At 35.5% G+C, this 20,868-nt stretch overlaps 1 protein-coding gene across 3 annotated transcripts in view; it reads right to left on the reverse strand.

Annotated features, from left to right (window-relative positions):
• Nucleotides 1-20,868, reverse strand: part of LOC122010129 (cleavage and polyadenylation specificity factor subunit 1) — a 62,353-nt gene that overhangs the window by 3,432 nt on the left and 38,053 nt on the right. For all 3 annotated transcript variants that reach the window (XM_042566557.1, XM_042566559.1, XM_042566558.1), the window contains 6 exons: nt 20,229-20,323; nt 4,854-5,050; nt 1,934-2,718; nt 726-806; nt 564-629; nt 409-486 (listed from right to left, as the gene is read on the reverse strand). In XM_042566557.1, the coding sequence (XP_042422491.1) occupies nt 409-486; nt 564-629; nt 726-806; nt 1,934-2,718; nt 4,854-5,050; nt 20,229-20,323 (1,302 nt within the window). The remainder of the gene's footprint in view (nt 1-408; nt 487-563; nt 630-725; nt 807-1,933; nt 2,719-4,853; nt 5,051-20,228; nt 20,324-20,868) is intronic.

Below are 20,868 nucleotides of genomic sequence, written 5' to 3' on the forward strand. Positions count from 1 at the left end.
CAAAGCACTAAACTAGTGGACAAAGAATGACATAAAGAATAGAAATCTTCAAACTATTGTAAACTTTCCAGATTAGCATCTGTTGTTATCTAAACCTGACACAGTATTTAAAGCAATGAGCATACAAGCTTTCATTAAAATGACATTTTTTTTTCACTATAAATTTCATGACACATTTCTACCAAATTCGAAAGTTTGAACCCCTTAAACGGTCTGATTATATTGGAAGAGAAGCCATTTGACAAGTAGGCTGTGAAATACTTCACGTAGTTGCGTCAACAAGGAAATTGAAATAAAAAGAAATGTAGTGACTAAACACTAGAATTGCTATAAAAGGAACTATGATGTACTTCAGAAAAAAAAAGTAAAATTTTCAAAAATTTAAATCCAATACAGAGGATAGCTTACTTGGAAAGATAATATCAGTGGATATAGGTTTCTCTCAGCATAATAGGTGACTTGATGAGGGGTCCCCCTCAAAGGAATCTGACAGAATAGCTAACAACATTAGTTCTTCCAAATACTAAAACGATGTAGAAAGCAAGATCTTGTGCTAGTTTCACCTTATGAACTGGCCAGTAATTATCATAGTTGCATAAAGATGGTAGCTGGCATATTTTCAAATAACCCTAAGAAGAAAAGGCAATGTGACTTGTTTTGTGTTCCTTGTAATCATATTAACAAAATCAACTTAAAGGAACTTACAAATATCAATTTGCAATTACCTCTGAAGTAACGTATATTAGTCCATGATTGCAATTTACATTGTGCAGAACAGTGAAGGCCACAATGGAGCCATCGCAGAGCTACAGAGATTCGAATGAGGAATCTTAGATAGAACAAAGATAACAATCTTTTGTGTTAGTTGATAAACATGAAAAAGGGCGTGGTAAAGCTCAACCATCATTGATATAAAACCATAAATCCTCAAGTGATATTCTTTCAATAATCAGACTTTTTTTTTCTGCCTTTACAATAACCAAGTCACTTGACAATCCAACTAAGGCATCTTCAAAAAAATACTAGAAATATTAAGATCAAAATGGGTGACTTTTTATTAGTGATTGATGTAGTTAGTCTAATTTATAAATTCCAGATATTTTAAATTTTTTAAAAAAGTTGTTTAGATTTATTTTGGGATATGTTAATTTTTCTTTGGTATAGTCAGGTCATATTTTTACAAAGAATCTATCTCATTGTCAGTCTATAAAGGGTTGAGATCCCTTGTATTCAATTACTTGTAACATAATACTTCGATACCAATTGATGTAGCACCGTGAACAACTCACCTCAGTCACCGAAGAACAAAGTATAATTAATTAAAAAGATAATTGATGCTAACCCCCTTTATTTTCTGCAAAAGGTCATATGCTGACCTGGGAGCCCCACACGGCCGACCCACAAAAAAACATAAAAAATAAAAATATCGCTGTGCAAAACAAAAAAGTTTCTTAAAATTTTGGAATAACCAAAATTTTATAAATGAGACCCTATTCGGGAATGATGTACACCTTATGATTGCTAGAATAGAAGTGGAATGATGTACCTTATGATTGCTTTTAAAAGAGATGATGTACTGAAAAGCAATTTTAATTCTTACGGGTTATATTTTGCACACTTTGAGTTGATTTTTAGAGATCATGCCATCAATCACAAATAGGGCCAATTGATTGTAAAAATTAGAAGATTGATCACTCTAGCAATCTCACATCTCGCCATAATCTTTTTCCAACACCAAAAACTAAGCTTCTTAAGCCTTGACATTCTTATCATGATTCATAAACCATTTATTAGAAACAAAACAAGTGGACAGAGATAATTTGTATCTTAGAATATTTATGGTAATTATCCTGCGGCAGCATTGAAATATTACAAAGGCAAAACCTTGAGGAAAAATAACGAAGGAAAGTCAAAGAACAGAACTCCAGCTCACCTGTGGATGAACCCTGACACGTTCCCTACAGACCATAAACCATGCTGGTCTAGATCCAGAAAGGAATAATCCTTGATACCCACCAACATTCTTAAATATTGTAATTCTTGGCCTTGCAACTACATTTGAGGAATCTTCCCTAGTAGCAATGTCAATAGGAACACGGACAAACCTCAAATTACGAAGCCTGGAACCACTTATGCTACTAGCATCAGCAGACTTCTGAGGAGAAACTGCATCTTCAAATTTTGGTGCACCTTCCTGACCCTCGTACAAATATGCATGATAGCAAAGCATTGTTCCATCACTTAATATTGCACAAAGAAATGGTCGAGTATATTGCCCAGGCCATCTATGCATAGCTAACTCAACTATCTTCATATCTCGTGATAGCTCCTTTAAAAAGCCATTAGATTCTTCAGAAACTTTCCCTTTACTACCCTGAAAGGTTGCAGATGGTTCTCGAGCATATTTGTCAAGGAGATGGGATTTTCCATAGATAAAATTTTCCACGGAAAAGACACACTTGAAGTTTTGTACATCAAAAAATTCAAGTGTGCCACTTTCATAACACACCAGACAATATATATCACCTTGATCATTATATAAACCATCATGTCCATCAATTGCTTCTGCGATTCCAGTAGAAAGCCATGCATCTGTACTTGTCTTGCGAAGCCATGGTTCTGTCCCTTTGTCATGATAGAGCGCACAAGCACATATTGGTTCAGTTGAGCTTGCAAATACAGTTGGAACACTTACAGTAACAGTGCAAGTGGAAGGGTCTGGAAACAAACAATATTATTAGCAATATAAAGGGATTTTAAAGAGCACAAGATAAAGAAAACAGTTGTATAAACAAGAGGAAAACAAGAATTGAGTATTAAATGTTTGCAAATATCTTTACATAATTAATATAACAAACTGCATATCAGAGAAGATATAAACAAGTTAACATCACACACTTCACTCAACAAGGCAATATAGACAAAGAAGATTGAACAAATTTAAGACTAAATCTTTTTGTACAAAATCAATGTGTCAGCGATCAAATGTTGAGAAAGAACAGATTTAGATGCAAACAAGCCATGTTAACATGCCAGAGTATCTTTATTATCCAACTACTAAATCTGGCAAATTGTAACCATGGACCAACACACAAAATAGCTCTTCTTACCAATTCACTAATTCATGATGACAATTAATCAATCATTAACGTTTGATTATCATAAAGAATTAAGAGAATCATTTGAGGTGCTAAGAAATGATACTTTTGCACTATACCATCAATGTGTCCACATGTTACTAAGACAATTTTTTATTACTCAACCTTCAGGGAACTAACTGTATGATTGAGATAAAAAGATCCTACAAAATAACTATTCTGGCATCTACAAAACACATCGCAAATACATATCACGGAAACTCAAAAAGGAATGCTTTATAAGAAACACAATTATCATGGGAATAGAGAATCACTGATGGTTGTGAATTTGACAAGCCAACAACTACAAGACATTTTTATTCCACCTGCCTGTTGGCTCAGATATGCCATTAGATCTGTACAGAAAAGAAACAGAATAATTCAGCCAGGTGGATTAGTGTGGCACCTGCTGTGCTTGAGTTTAATTCAGGCATCTTTTAGTTTTTTGACTACTCGATTTCAGGCCGAATATCAACAAATTAAATTTCTCATTAACAAACTTACTTTGTTTTTTTTCTTTTTGATAAGGTAACAAACTTTAGTTTTTTTGACGATACTGCATGTTGATGCATATAAGCTATTTCATGCTACACAGCAAGGATGTCAACTGATCCGGGACAGATGAATGCCAGATAATATCAAGCACACGCTAAACTCAATGAATGTCACTTGAGGTATAGTGTTTTAAGTTTTTCAAACACTGCATGTATAAATCCCATATCACTTCTCAACTCTTCCAGATTCATTTTGGATTATATCTGACACTTGTTCTCAATGAGTCTCTTAAGATTTCTATTGGTTTTTATTTTGTACGATTTTAGAATTTTATGTTGAGTACCCTAAATTAAAGTCTATCTTACTATACAAACCCTTGGGTTTTGAGGGTACTCAATTTAAATGGTTGAGATGTAGCCACAAGCACTTGCTAACATAAACATAGATGCCTAGAAAAGATGGAGACAGTAAAATTAGATGTATGACAACGGCAGAAAAGTGCCATTTCCATGATAATGGAAGATGAATTTGTAACCATGCAATGAGATATTTTAGGCACTAGGTTTTGGTTTGTCCCTCATTATGATTGACACAAATTCAAACCTTAGTCATAACTTAACAAAGCCATACTCTCTCTGTTGTTCTGCTCCCTCTTCTCTTATTATGTCTAAGTTTTCCTGATCCCCCAAAATAAAAAAATAAACATAAATAAATAAATAGTTGGTGGGGTAGTCTTATTTAACACAACCACATTATTTGACACAAACCCAGTGACTTGAAATATCCAGGTGCCTCTCTTAGATAATTTAGCTGACCAAGTAATAGTTGACTAGAATTCAAAAGTTGCAACACAAGTTTACAACTACACTATTTGGCAGAAACCGCATTACGAAATATTTTATTTTGCAGAATGGCAAATTTTTTTTTTCAGCTCATTGCATAAATCAAACAGGCTTCCCTAGGGCTGACTTGATATTCTATCTTTGGAATATAAACATCTTACTCAATGCTTTTAACTTCAGTTCCAGCTTCGAAGGTTTTACACCATGAATGAGAAATGGAAACATGAACATCCTATATTTGACTGTCTTGGTTATGCACAGCTGATACAAATAAAAAATTGCTAAAAATGGCTAGTATAATTGAATGAGAACATCATTTGGACATTAGAGGTCTCTAAATTAACAGCATTTGAACTTTGTGAGCACGTATAAACAGTACCTCCAATAAGTAGTTGAATACTTCCATCAGACATTTTCAGCAATACATAAGGATCGGCGATCGACACAGATACTACCACAGGTGCCTCTGAATTGGAAGATAAATCCGAGTTGTGCACTCCAAATGGCACCTCTTGGGTCATATAAGAACCATCAAGAATACGAGCACCACGTGCATAAATCTGTATAACACGACGCCTGGAGAACAAACAATTAGTTTCCAACGAGTGTGTTCTTAGCAAGATTTTCCATACACTAGTATCCCAGAAGGCAAAAAAAAATGTTGGTAAGTCAACAAAAAATCCTTTAATAGCCACAGACATTGATTCAATCGTATCAAGAATCATTTCATAGATATCATATCTTCGATGAATCCCAGGAATTACAACTCTAGTAGAAAACCATCATTAATTGAATTGCAATGGCTTATTATATTAATCCAGATCCTGACAAAATCTAAACGTTAAAACAAAGCATAGCAAGAATTAATAGATATCACATCGCTGGTGCTGCATCAAGTTGCTTACATGATAAAGTTAAATTCCTAAATTCATGTTTAACACTCCACTTTTCCCCTAAACCTCTCCCAACTTGCTGGATCCAATTGTGCATCAGCTCCATGCCTTCAGAACCAATCCATTCATCAACCCACACCACTTAATTCGCTTTCTGCCGCTTCCTCCATGTTTGACCCATCATTTGTTAATTGTGACCTATTTGCTCCACTGCAAGATTCCTAAACAGCAATTTTGTCATTAACACTTTAGGAAAAGATTCCTTACAATCTCAACAATACCACAACCACACTACTTTGATCCATATCCCAACACTCCCTGCACTATCACCGTTCTTCGAAGACTCCACAAACACCTTCAACTCCACTTGCAACCCTATAATGCACTAACAACTCTCTAACTCAATACCATCTCGCACTCACTCCAACCACGACCAGCACCAAACGCCTCACCTTCCCCCTGCCCACCGGCCATCGTGCACTTGCTTGAGACCATCTGTACACTCCCGTGAGCCTTTCTTGCTAGCTACTACAAGCTACACTAATCACAAGTGACACTAGCTGCAAAACTTACACTCACTGCCGCAAGCACCACGAGTCCGGCATAATCAGTACACTAAGTGCACCTTTGGATCTGAGCATGGAGATTGAGACCAAAGGAAAATGCCACCTCTTCTTCTTGCTTACACAGTCTTCATGCTCTAACATTGCCAACCACCTCCTAACAACATCCTATCTTACAGATAGGAACAGGGTAAAAGAATCAGAACAGTGTAATTTTCTGAATCTTGTACAAGATTTAAGATTCATTACAATGTCATATGGAACATACTAGAATATAATATAATGCTGACTGTCTCAGGTGCAAAATGAATGCAAGACTACAATAACAAACCGTCCCTTTCGCAATTAATCAAGACTAACTTCTGATAATTTTGATAGGTGAATAGACTCACAAATGTTAGTTGAGTCCTGGTGATAGTAGTCAGTTCAATAAAGAAAGTGATATTATGATGTGGCACTTTCGACTTCGTCAGTCCAATTTTTCATATTGAAGGGGAGCCTTGGCGCAACGGTAAAGTTGTTGCCACGTGACCAAAAGGTCACGGGTTCAAATCCTGGAAACAGACTCTTGCAAAAAGCAGGATAAAGCTGCGTACAATGGATCCTTCCCCGGGACCTTGCATGGCGGGAGCTTCGTGCACCGGGCTGCCCTTTTTTTGAAGGTACTTGTTTCTCTCACTCTTTATTAATAAAAATCCGAGTTTGTTTCAGTGCGAAGTTTGTTAAATTGCAAAACATACTTGAAACATTTACTCCCCCGGACAATATAAGCTACACATCCTTTCTCTTATCCTGACATCTGGGTACTATTTCATACACCGAGTCTCACAGGCTCAAGGTGGTTCCTACTATTGGCTGATGATCACACAAGATTATATTAGGCATTCCTAATGAAAGACAAATTAGAAGCCAAGCACATCCTCCAAAACTTCCATGTCATGGTCAAAAACCAATTCAAAAGTGATATTCAAATACTCAATACCGATAATGCCAAAGATTTTTTCAATTATGATCTTGGCTCAATCTCAAATCTCATGGAATTGTCCAACAAAGCTCCTGTGTTGACACACCGCAACAAAATGGTCTGGTCAAACGGAAAAATCGCCACATTCTTGAGATAGCTCAATCCCTACTATTTTAAGCTAATGCCCCAACCACATTTTGGGGAGAAGCAATCCTCACTACTATATACCTTATAAATTGCCTGACCTCTCGAGTTCTCAAAAACCGCACTCCATTGCAGACACTACAAAAATTGTTTCCCAGTCTCGCCTTATCTCCAACCTTCCTCGCTTTTGTGCATATTCACTCTCAATACCGAGGCAAGTTTGATGCTCGGGTTTATAAATGTATCTTTTTTGGTTATTCCTCTAACCAAAAACGAGACAAATGTTATTCACCTATCACCAAAAAGTTCCACAACTCTATGGATGTTACACTCGTTGAGACTATCCCTTACTACTCTAATACTACACTTCAGGGGGAGAACAATATCAATGAATTGCAATAATAGAAGTGGGCAGCCCTTCTTGGGCCATCATCAGCCTTCCCCAAAATTTGGTGATCCAGCATCTCCAAATCTTGATAGTCACCCTCCTCATTCTCCTACTCTACAAGTATATGAAAGAAGGAAACATCGAATGTCGATACTATCCCAACACTACCAAGAGAATTCCCCAAGCCAAGTTGAACCTGAATAATAACAGGAGACGCAGATTCTAGTCCACAACAGGATTTTACATTAAATCTACCAATTGCACACAAAAAAAGTAAAAGATCGTGCACTTAACACCTTCTTCAAAGTTGCATTTCCTACACAAAGCTATTGCCATCATTTCATGCATTGGTGACCTCTTTAGACAAAATCAGTATTCCTAATTCTATGGCTGAAGCTCTTAAAATTCCTGAATGAATGAAGGCGACTTTCGAGGAATATAATGATCTAGAAAAGAATGACACATGGATGATAACAAAGCTACCACTAGGAAAGAAAACTATGGGTTGTAGGTGGTTGTTCGCAGTTAAACAAAATGCAAATTGGAGCATTGACCGGTACAAAGCACGCCTAGTAGCGAAAGATATACTCAATCATATGGAATTGATTATCTGAAGACCTTTGCGCTAGTGGCTAAACTCAGCATAGTTCGTATTCTACTATCCATTACTGACAATTTGGAGTGGACACGATATCATCTCGATGTTAAAAATGTCTTCCTTAATGCAGACTTGACTAAAGAAGTATACATGATCATCCCAGCCCGACTTTGAGACAAGTGATACAAAAGGAAAAGTATGCAAACTCAGAAAAGCATTGTATAAGCTGAAACAATCACCGAGAACATGGTTTGACAAATTCACAAGTCATAAAGAATGATAGATATTCTCAGTCACAAGATAATCACACTTTGTTCACTAAGTACTTCCCAGATGGGAAAATCACAGTTTTGATTGTGTATGTTGATGACATTGTCCTTTCAGGAAATTAAAAGACTCAAGTTTCTCATGTCCAAAGAATTCGTAAAGACTTGGGGCACTTAAAGTATTTGCTGAGAATAGAAGTGGCACGAAGCAACAAAGTTATATCTGTTTCCCAACGCAAATACGTACTTGATCTGTTGCGTGAAACTGGAATGTGGGCGCAAGTCGATTGAAAATCCCATAGATCCCAATAGTTGGCTTATCCCTAGAACTGATGAATTAACGGTTGACAAGGGACAATACAAACAGTTAGTGGGTAAGCTGATCTGCCTAACTCATACATGTCTAGACATAAGTTTTCAATGAGTTGCATGAGTCGGTTTCTAAGTAATCTATCCATGGATCACATGGAGGCAGTGAATCGTATATTGAGATACCCGAAGAAAGATCCAGGAGTATATACTGATGCTGATTGGGTAGGGTCTCCAAATGATAGAAGGTCTACGTCATTGCTCTTTCAACTAGAGAAACCTAGTAACATGGCGAAGCAAGAAGCAAATTGTGGTCGCTAGAAGCTGAGTTTCGAGAAGTAGCCTCAGATATTTGCGAGGAGATATGGATAAAGCGGTTGCTAAACGATTTTAAAGTTGAGACATCAAACCCTACTCAAATCTTATGCAACAACTAGTCAGCTATCATAATTGTCAAGAATACTGTCCACCATGAATGTACCAAACATGTGGAGATTGATCGACATTTCTATAAGCACCCCGTGGTAGTTCTGATGTGGTCAACCAAGTGAAGTTAAATTCTGTGCATTTGATCCTTGTGTGTGCAGAAGCTTAGACGTAGCTAGCGAGAAGGATGACACGAGAAGGCAGTCGACGAGCTCGGTGCATTCGAAGGACGAGTTAAAGAGTACACCGACGGACGAGAAGGACGCGGGCGGCGGCCCGAGGGAAGAGAATCTAGGGAGAAAGGCTGCTCGAGGAGAAGGTCGTAGTTGGGTTCGGATGAACTCAACTCCGGTTAGCCGGAGCATCACTCACGTGAAGAGATCAGCAAAGGAGCCGATTTGTCGTATGGAAGGCGCCTTCTATAAACAGTGCGAAGACGCCTTCTAAGCCATTGAAGGCGCCTTCCAGTGGTCGTTAGCGAAGATAAAGTTTTATCTTCACACGGATAAAACTTGCCACGTTGGAGGCGCCTTCCAGTATATTGAAGGCGTCTTCCAGCCTCAGATAGAATTTTCCAGGAGCTATAAAAAGACCCCTGGAGCTAGGAAATAGAATACAATTTGAACTACAACTCTTGTACTCTTTACTAGTCTATTTCTTGAGCTATCAGCGTCTGTAAGACGCTTCTCCACCTGCACCAAAGAAGATCTTCTAATATCGTTCATTGTCATGGTTTAACAACCACATAGATTGTAACCAAGTTAATTTCTAGTCTTCTTACGTCTTTCTTTTAAATTGTTTAGTTTAGTTTTATTAGTGTTATTTTAATTGTGCTACTAATCACGTCCAAAGTACAAGAAGGGGTTAATTTTATTTTGTAGGCAATTCACCTCCCTCTTGCTGGCCCCGCTATGCCAACAAGTGGTATCAGAGCCAGAACGCTTAAGAAAGAACTGGCCATCACTGAAGCAACGAAACGATGGCCGGTGCAAGCATTCATCCACCGAAGTTCGAGGCAGACTTCGCACAATACAAACGCCAGATGGAGGTATTTTCTAAAATGGACTTTGAAATTCTTTTAATTATGAAATATGGTTTTGCAACCCCCAAGGACCAAAATGGAGCTGAAAAAGAAGAGTACTTGTGGACAAAGAAAGAACAAGCTGACTTCATGGCGAACGGTAAAGCAAAGTTCCATCTGCTAAACGTTCTTTCGCCCTAGGAGGTCAATCGAATCGACAGCTATGAATCAACTAAAGAGCTCTGGGAGAAATTCCTGGAACTCCACGAAGGTACTCCGGAAGCAAAGTTAGTAAGGCGGGGCATCCTCCGAATCCAGCTAACGAACCTTCGGATAAACGGAAAAAAGGTAGCGCAACTCGAAGCACGAATCAAAGAACTTATCACTCAGCTCAACAATCTTGGAGAATCGGTAATGAACTGAGATTCAATCCGGTACGCGCTCAACACCTTCCCAAGGACTCCAGAATGATCATTCTTAGTAGATCCATACTATATCTCTAAGCACTTCGAGGTAAGTACACTAGAGAATTTGTTTTCTACTTTTGAACTTCATAAAACTCGATGTGCAAATCCTAAAGAAACTGAAAAGTCGAACAGCAATCTTGCCTTGAAAGCCAAGAAGGAAGATCCAGATTCCGAAGTATCAATCGATGAAGACAGAGAGACCCTAATGGTAAGAAAATTCAATAAATTTATTAAATCTAATAAATTTAAGATGTAGGCTAAGAAATAATTTCGGAGCAAAAGGAAGGTCCGGTATTAAAACTACAATGAAGAAGGGCACATCAAGGACGACCGTCCTAAACTGAAGAACAAGGGCAAAATATTAACAAAATCGAAGCTCAAAACCTTAAAGGGCGTCGGGACAAAATGTTATCATCAGAATCCGAAGTTGAAGAATACGCCGAACTAGCCCTATTGGCAGACAATCAAAGAAAAAAGGAAAGCAACTCAGAAATAAACATCGATGAAGGGGGAGAATCCTCAAGAGAAAGCTATGATGAAGGCCCAGCATCAGAACACGAGGTAAGTAAGGTATGCGCACTATCTCCTAAACAATCTTTCAATTTTATTAAAATGCTTTCAAAGAATATAGTACAACTAGAAAAAGAAAATGCTAAGATAAAAATGATCTTGGCCAATTTATGCCCCTTAGAAATGTATGATAATTTAAAAATAGAAAATGAAAAATTAAAAATACAAATAAAAAAACTGAAAAATGACCATGCATGTTCAAACGATTTTAAATTTAAAAATTATGGTAGAATCAACTGGTATATAAGAAATTACCAAGGAGAAATTAGAAAAATTCCTAGAAACTATGAACCTCCAAAATTTTTAATAAATCCAGTAGATAGGAACTTATATTAGGTTCCAAATCTTTTTTAGATTAAATTCCAATTTTTTTTTCATTATTAGGATAGAAATTGTCTCAATTAGAAAAGTATATTTTTTTTTTTGTTTGTATTTCGAGTTGAAAATTTTTCCTATGATATCTGATGATTTAATCTACAAACAGATTTTTTTTTAATTTTTTTTTGCTGAGTTATATTTTATAAAATTATTAACAAACATCATCCTTTGAAATTTAAAATTATTTCGGAGACTTAAATTATAAAAATCTTATTTTTTTTGTGATAAAATATAATATTTTCTGTAAAATAAATATTTTTTAGAAAAATTTTACTGTTAAGCTATTTTCTGTGAATTTATTAATGAAAACGATACTATAAAAATTAAAAATATTTTTATGATGTCTTTTTTATAACTTTTATTTTTCTGTGATGAAACATGATATTCTCTATCATTACAAATATTTTTGAATTTTTTCAAATAATGTCTGAATTATTATAAATTATTTTCTAAAAAAATAATTGTTAATATTAAAAATTTAAGAAAATAATTTTTTTTTAAATTTTATTTTTTTGCCCTTAAACAATGTGTTTTACACATCTAGGAAAAATAGTAGAATTTTTAGAGTTGAAAAACTATTTTTAAAGATTTATTTTTGAAAATTAGATTCGATACTGAAATAATTTATTTCTTTTTAAATACAAAGTATTTCTTCGTATGAATTTTTATACGAATCTAACATTGTCTGGTTGAGGTTGGAAAAATTTTCAGGATTTTTCAAAAATGAAAAGTAATTTTTAAATTAGTTTTTGTCAACACAGACCATTAATTATTAGAAATATAACATGCTTGAAAATTATTTCTGAAAAATATTAACTTCCTGATAATCGTTGTAATGTACCCCTAGAAAATTTTTTCAACAGTTTACTTCATTTTTCGAAATTATTAAATTGTTAGTGTATTTTTTTCATTTTTTTTTTATGTGATCAAAGGAGGAGAAATATATAAAAGTTAAAGGGGATTAAGGATTAAGGGGGAGTTTAGGAATTTTTGTACTTATCATTACAAAATTCTTAACTTAGTTATTTCATTGAATTGCAACTTCTTTACATAATCATGTTATTACTTCTTCTTTCACCCTAACTTTAACTTGGGTTGATGCACATCAAAAAAGGAAAGATTGTAAGTACCCCGTGGTAGTTTTAATGTGGTCACCAAATTAAGTTAGATCCTATCTATTTGATCCTTATGTCTAAGTGTGCAGGAGCTTAAGAGCACAAGAAGTCGAGCGGGAGACGCAACTAACGAGAACGATGGCACGAGAAAGGAGTTGACAGGCTTGATACATCTGAAGGACAAAGTGCTGCGTAAGAGAACACCGGCGGACGAGACGGACGCGCATGACGATCCGAGGGATGAGAAGCAAGGGAGGAAGGCTGGTTGAGGAAAAGGTCGGAGTTGGGTTCGGGTGAGCTCAACTCCGATTAGTCGGAGCATCACCCACGCTAAAAGATTAGCAAAGGAACTGATTTGTCGTATGAAAGGCTCCTTCCATGGCTTGGAAGGTGCCTTCTATGAATAGTGCGAAGGCGCCTTCCAAGCCATTGAAGGTGTCTTCTAGTGACTGTTAGCGAAGATAAAGTTTTATCTTCGCACAGATAAAACTTGCCACGTTGGCGACGCCTTCCAACCTCAGATAGAATTTTTTAGGGGATATAAAAAGACTCCTGGAGGTAGAAATAAAACACAATTTGAACAAAAACTATTGTACTCTTTACTAGTCTATTTCTTAAGCTGTCAACGCCTGTAAGAGGCTTCTCTGCCTGCAACGAAGAAGATCTTCTAATACTTGCTTTGGATTAACAACCATTTAGGTTGTAACCAAGTTAATTTCTAACCTTCTTACATCTTTCTTTTAAGTTGTTTAGTTCAGTTTTATTATTGTTATTTTAATTGTGCAACTAATCAAAGTCCAAAGTACGAGAACGGGTTAATTTTATTTTATAGGTAATTCACCCCCCTCTTGCCAGTCCCGCTGCGCCAACAATTCCATCAGTGAGAAAATTAAAGATAAGTCAATCACCTTCAACTACATTCCATCAAAGCACCTAGCAGACATCCTTACCAAGGTCTTGCTCAAACATAATCCAAATGAGATGAACATGATCCTTGGGTTGGAAAGCAATTGCAGATTTGGTGCAGATTTTTTGCACGGATTTATTATTGATTTGATTTGATTTTGTATAGGAAGATTTGATTTGATAATAGTTGTAATTGATTAGGTGATTTTACGTGATTTCAATTCCTTAAATAGGAGTATATAATTTATATTTAAAAGGAGGCAAGGTTATTGAAATAAATGTGAAATTTTCTACAAAACAACCACAAATGACACTTGTTCAGCATTTGTCTGATGAATGCTGCATGATGAATAAGACAGTGTAGGATTACTCTCGAGGTTGAATTACTTTGGGCAAATAATAGCCGTGTTCTAAATTTCGAGCTAAGCGACCTCCAACTGCACCGAAAAAGTGCCGGTCAGCCGGCCTGGGCAGCCATGCCGCCACCTAGGCGGCCTTGGGTGCTACTATGTTCGCTTTTGCGCAAAATGTGAAAATTTCTTTTTTTATTGTTCATTTAAAGCCCTAAAACCTATCATTAAGTCGATTCGTCTGCCTCTCACTGCCGATTTGATTGCTTCTAAACTCAGGAAGTTTCTGCCCTCAGTAAGATTTTTTCTATTAATTTATTTTACTGCAATTCATTTTTTCAGCCTCCCACGACGCTTCCGGTGTCACGGGACATTTCCAGTGCTGCCAGAAGTACCGCGGGACACATTCAGCGACGCCAAAGTCACGTGACTCATCCAGCGCCATTAACGTCACAAGACACTTCTGGCGGCACCAGACTAGTCCCGCAACGCTTATAGAGGCGCCGGAAGCATCTCGTGACACCAGACGCTTTCCGCAACGTGTTTGGCAACGCCGACTAGTGTGATGTTTTTCGATTTATTTAGATTTATTTAATTAAAACAACTCACTTAAATGGAATAGTTCAAATAGATTTTTATAAATTCTAATTAAATTATCTTAATAAAATATATAAAAAACATAATTTTACATTTAAAATTTTTAAAAAAATATTATTAATTCATTTATATTGATAATTTTATATTTAAAATTAAAATCTTTTTATAAATATTATTAATTTATTTATATTCTAATAATTTTATATTTAAAATAAAAAAAAAAGTTATTTCATATAAATTAGATTTATATTCTGATAATTTTATTTTACTATTTATATTTTTTTATTTATTGATTTAAGCATATCAAATACAACAATTTCATTCACTCGAAAAGATATTACTTGGAAGTTCGAATCCTAAAAATCCAAATATTTTATATATAATTATATCTTAATTATTTTATATATAACATTATAATTGTTTCTTAGACTTGTTAATGATTTCAAAGTTTCTAAATTTATCTCAATTAAATTATTAAAAATAGATTACAAGGACAAACAATCCATCTTCAACAACATCCGTCAATCAACCCGAATCCAAGATTTTTAGGAGAAAATTAAATGACATTGGATGGGAGTTTGGAATATTGATTGATCCGAAGAACCTTGACAAAGTACAATGCGAGTTGTGTGGAAAACGATGTTAGGGGAGTGTATAGAATCAAAGAGCACATAGAAAATATACCTGGAAATGTATCTAGTTATCGAAAAGCATCTCAGGAAGATATAATAAGTGCAAACATGTTATTTTAGAAGGGAGGAACAGAAAGAAGAATAAAATAATGGAAGGCCAAATTTGTAAAGCAGAGGTGACTATATCTTTATACAAAGGTCCTGAAATTGGAGGAATAGATAGAATTAAAAAACCTTTTCCACTTGGCCCCATGGATAGATATACATCGATAATTGTTCCAGAAAATATAGGTTCAAGTGGGAGTAAAGTACTTCATCAAAAAAAAATATAAATGAGGCTCTTTTCAAAGAGAAAACTCAACAAGTTTAACAATATGTTGGGAGATGGGTTTATGAAAATGAAATCTCATTCAATGTTTGATAATAATAACTTTAAGCCACTAATGGATACAGTAGGTCAATTTGTACCAGGATTCAAACCTTCTAACTCAATATCAACTTAAGGAGTCATTGTTGAAAGTCGAAAGAACAAAGCAACTAAGAAATATGAAAAATGGTCAAGAATGAGTGTTCGATCATGACAGATGCATGGAGTGATAAAAAAGAAGCAGCATTTTAAATTTATGTATTAATTGCAGGGGGGTACTATATTTTTAGAGTCTAGGAGTCTTCAGATGAGACACATATAACTGTACTTATTTTTGAGTATGTTGAGTCTAAGGAGTCTTCAAATAAGGCACATATAACTGAACTTATTTTTATGTATGTTGACAAATGTGTTGAACAAGTAGGAGCTCAGAATATTACTTATATTGTAACCGACAATGCCACCAACAATATGGTTGCAGCTAAATTGATAAGAGAAAAGCGACCTGAAATCTTTTGGAGTTCATGTACAACTTACACTATTAATCTCATGCTAGAAAGTATTGGCAAGCTTCTACGATATAAAAAGATTATTGAGCAAGCCAAATCTTTTACCATTTTCATTTATGTTCACCATAAGATTGTTATTGATAAGAGGTTTCACGAAGAAGAGAGACTAGTCCGGCCAAGAGTTCATTACCAGGTTTGCATCTTCTCATATTACAAAGTTTGATTGAAAAAAAATCTAATTTAAGAATCATGTTTACAAGTGATATGTGGCAGAAATGTAAATGGTCAAAAACAAAGGGAAATTGACTTACTCTACTATGATGAGCATGAGTTTTTGGAATGGTATGATACTTTGTTTGAAAATATTTGTTCATTTGATAAGAGTTCTTTGATTGGTAGATGGAGATAGAAAGTCATCCATGAGGTTTCTATATGGGGAGCCTATTCAAGCTAAAGAAGATATCAAGATAGCATGAACAATGTGGAATCCAATTATCAGCTTATCATAGTGATTGAGTCAAAAATGAAGGATAAACTTATACATTATTGAGTCAAATTATCAACCTATCAAGTGGCCTTTTTGTTGAATCCCTATTTTTACTATAAAAATAATTCTATTGCTCTTTATGAGGTTGCAACGGGGATTTTTGCATGCATGGAAATTTTGTATGCTAATTATTAACAAGAAATTTGCAAAATATAGAGACAAGACTAGATTATTTGGAAACATTGGCAGCAAAAGCTTGTGAAGAAAATGATGATAAATTTGATTCATGTGCATGGCGGAGTACATACGGTGCTCACACACTCAACTTGCTAAAAGTGACATTGAGGATACTTTCATTAACTACAAGTTCAACTGGGTGTGAAAAAAATTATAGTGCATTTGAAGGAGTAAGCTTTAAACTTTAAGTCTTTAATCTTTAAAATTTATATTCATGTTACTAAGATGACGTTTGGTTTAGGGGTTTGAGAATGAGGAAATGGATTCATTCCCAAACCTTGTGTTTGGTTGATGGAAATGGAATTAAAATTTTGAAATAAAACCCAAAAACTTAGATTTTGATGAAACTCACCTCCTCCCTTGAATTTATATTCTTTAATATAACTTTTTCTCTTCTTATTCTCTCTCATCATACTTTCTCTCTCCTCAATCTCACCCATCATACACTCTCTTCATTTTCTCTCATCACATTTTTTTCTCTCGTCATTCTCTCCCATCATACTCTCTCTCATCACACTTTCTTCATCCTCTCTCCTTATGCTCTTTCTCTCCCATCACTCTCTTTCATCATTTTTTCTTATCACACTCTCTCATCATATGTTCTCTCTCCTTAATCTTTCCCATCACACACTCTCTCTCCTCATTTTCTCCCATCATATTTTCTCTCTCTTCATCCTCTCATCATACTTTCTCTCTCCTCATCCTCTCTCATCATGTTTTCTCTCTCATCATGTTTTCTCTCTCATCACACTCTCTTTTCATCTTTTTTTCTTATCACACTCTCTCTCATCATATTTTATCTCTCCTTAATTTCTCCCATCACACTCTCTCTCCTTATTTTTCTCTCATCACACATTCTATCTCTTCATTCTCTCCCATCATATTTTCTCTCTCATCACATTTTCTCACTCCTCATCTTCTCTCCCATCACACTCTCTTTCCTTATTTCCTGTCATCACATTTTCTCTCTCTTCATTCTTTCCCATCACATTTAATCTCTCATCATGCTTTCTCTTTCATCATTCTCTCTCATCATATTTTTCTCTCACATTCAACTTTCTCTCACATCTATTTTTTTCTCTTATTTTTCTCTAAGGGTAAAAAAGAAAATTTAGATCCATTCCGATAGAAAATATTCAACTAACCAAATATTATATTTAAAAGTGATATCAATGCTCATACCTATTCTCATTACACAATAATATGATTCACATTCTCATTCCGATTCCTAGAAAAGAACCAAATGCCACCTAAATATAATATTTACTCTCTTTTTATCTTTCAAGATTCATACAAAAAATAAATAGGTTCGATGGTTGAATAATCTAGTATTTGTCCAATTTAATATTAGATTGTTAAACAAATAAAAGAGGAAAAGAAAGCAATGTCGATCTCCTTGCAAAAGATGCCTTAAATGTACAAGGTTGGATTGTGGATGGTGGGGAAGATGACGTTGAAAAAGGTTTCAAGCTCACTTGGCAAATGGTTGATGAAGCAAGTGGAATAGACTATAGCACGGATACTCTAAAAAATTTTTTTTGAAGTATTGGACACGGATACGAATACGGATACAATACGAAAATCGGATATGGCCAAAAATGTGTCATGGCCTTTTTTGAGGTCTGTTTTGGACACGGCAAGTATACGGCTAGGATACGACTAGGATACGTTTTTCCAGATATGTTTAGGCAAAATTGAAAATATTTAAAAAATTTAGGAGTTAATTGAAAAAACTTAAAATTTTCTTGGACTGATTGTAAAATAAAAAGCCAACCCGGTGCATGAAGCTCCCGCCATGCGGATAGGACTAATTGTAAAATAATTAATAAAAATAAAATTAGGTTGTGGGCTTTTAAACCCTAAACTCTAATCTTTTTCTGCCTGCCTCTCATCTTAATCGAATCTCATCACCTGCCTCCTTTCTGCCGCCACCCCATCCCTGCTTGCCATGTAAGACCTAAATTATTATTTCTAATTTATGCTCCACTCTTCTAAAGTGCTTAAATCTTAATCATGCCCCCGGGGCTATGGTGCAGCGGCAGGGCATCTAGGTTGTCACTCAGGCACCCGCGGTTCGAGCCTCAGCTATGGCAAATTTGCAGGAATTTTTCCTCCAAATGGGGCACGCAACTAAAGGATGTTAGGCTCCTGGACTGCCTACTGCGAGTGTTTCCCGATTTACCCTGGTGGCCGGTGGAAAACTTCCGTGAGACCGGGCCGGTCACCCCAGGCTCAACGTTACCCAACCTGGTTAATCATTTTTTTTAAAATCCTAATCATTTTGTTTAAAAAAAATTGATTTAGAAATTTAAATATAAGCTCTAATCTTTCCATTTCCTTTCTCTTCTTTTTAGCTTTCAATTTTTTTGATAAACAATATCTAAAAGTCTCGATTTTGATCATCTTTCATGGTCTTTCAATACTATATATATATGTATATATTCAAAATTTCGTACGTATTGTATTCCGTATGATACTTGTACCCGTATCCATGCAACATAGGGAGCAGATGGAAACCTACAACCCGAAGAAACTTTAGAGTGAGAGAACTTCACAAAGATGATTTTGCATCCGAATAAGAGGAGGATCACAATGATAATATTGAGTTTGTGTCCGATGAAAAACAAGTTCAAAATTACAGAGAAGTAGAATAAATATGTGATATTTTATTAGTCGTGTAATTTTGAACTCATTTTAAATTTGATATTATTGTGTTGGAGTTATAGTATATGATTTTTCATGTAATTTATGTTAATACTGTGAAATCCATCTAGCAGTGCCTAGACCCCGCCTACGCGGCCTAGGCGTTGGTGTAGCGTCCAACTAGCGCTTAGCGAATTTTAGAATCTTTGACAATAGGAAGGAGAGAGGAAGAGAAAGAAACACCAAAATGAGGTATGTTTAAAGATCCATGTGCAATTTTAGGATAATTTCCTTTCCCTCCTCCACCCCTCTTCTCTTATTTTCCACTCAATCAAACCAAGCATTTAAGACTGGGCTTGTAACATGAAATTGTGTCCTAAAATTAATTTATTTAGACAAGTTTGGCCATCAAAGTCTTGATCCTGGAACCAATTGTGGTTGTAAGTAGGAACAGTTCGGTATTGGTGCCAACAAACACCGGCACACAGTACAAGTCAGCTTATATACAGAGAAGAGGGAGCATCCGAAGAAAGCAAAGAAAGAGGAAGAACGAGAAGGGTAAGAATATGAAGAGAGGACGCCAAATGGTAAAACTTGCCATGACCGTACTGCTAGCATTAGGTTCATTAAAGAAGCTCGCCAAACTTTTTTGTCACAACAAACACACACTTGATGTACCTTCCCCTGAACTCCCCCCATCAAAATTGCTACTAGAGAATCGCTGACCGCATAAAAGGATACAACAAACATGGTGTGGCATTCACCCATGATCTACATCTCACCATCGGAGGCCTTGTTTCATATAGGTGTAAAGCATGAATTTGGTTACTAACATAATAACATTGCAGGGCATCAGTAAAATAAATTAAACTAAGCATATAGACATAAATATTTAAATAGTTTACATGAAAAAGGAAACCTCACCTTCCAAACAAATTCCCTGCAGCGATTGTGCTTCCTTGAACATAATAATCCACACTTTCAGTGACTTCACCCAGATCATCTGCTGTCTCAAGAACCTAGAGAAAAAGACAAACACGTAAGTTCAGATTTGAAAATTATTCAAATTAATAATCCTACACTGTTATCATGGAACAAACGATGTGCATTCTAAGTTGAAGTGCAATTGATTCAAGAAATGTCAAGGGCCACTGCCTCAAGAAAAACATATAATTATGATTTATCCAATAGTCCTAGTCACCTCAAGGTGTCTAAAGAACATAAATTCCTTATGGCTGATACAAATCCAATGGTAAAACCGTGTAACATCTGTACACCTCCAATGGTGAGTTTTCTAAAAGTTAGAGCATACTCTTAATAGTTAGTAAGCCCATTTTTGTCCGTTCAAAAAAGTCTTTAGGCAAATCAATTCTAAAAAAGCATCGAATCAAAAAGGAAAAGAGAAAAAAGGACCATACTCTTAATACCAGGTGATGAGGATGAGACTAGAAGCAGTCAAATAAAAGCCCCTTTTAGTGAAGGCCTAGGTTTATAACCACTCAGAATTATGATCCAGTCAAAAATATATTAAACTCTTTAACTAATAAAAAGTGTATAGGCATGA

This window comes from Zingiber officinale, chromosome 8A (genome assembly GCF_018446385.1).
Source record: "Zingiber officinale cultivar Zhangliang chromosome 8A, Zo_v1.1, whole genome shotgun sequence".
NCBI lineage: Eukaryota > Viridiplantae > Streptophyta > Magnoliopsida > Zingiberales > Zingiberaceae > Zingiber > Zingiber officinale.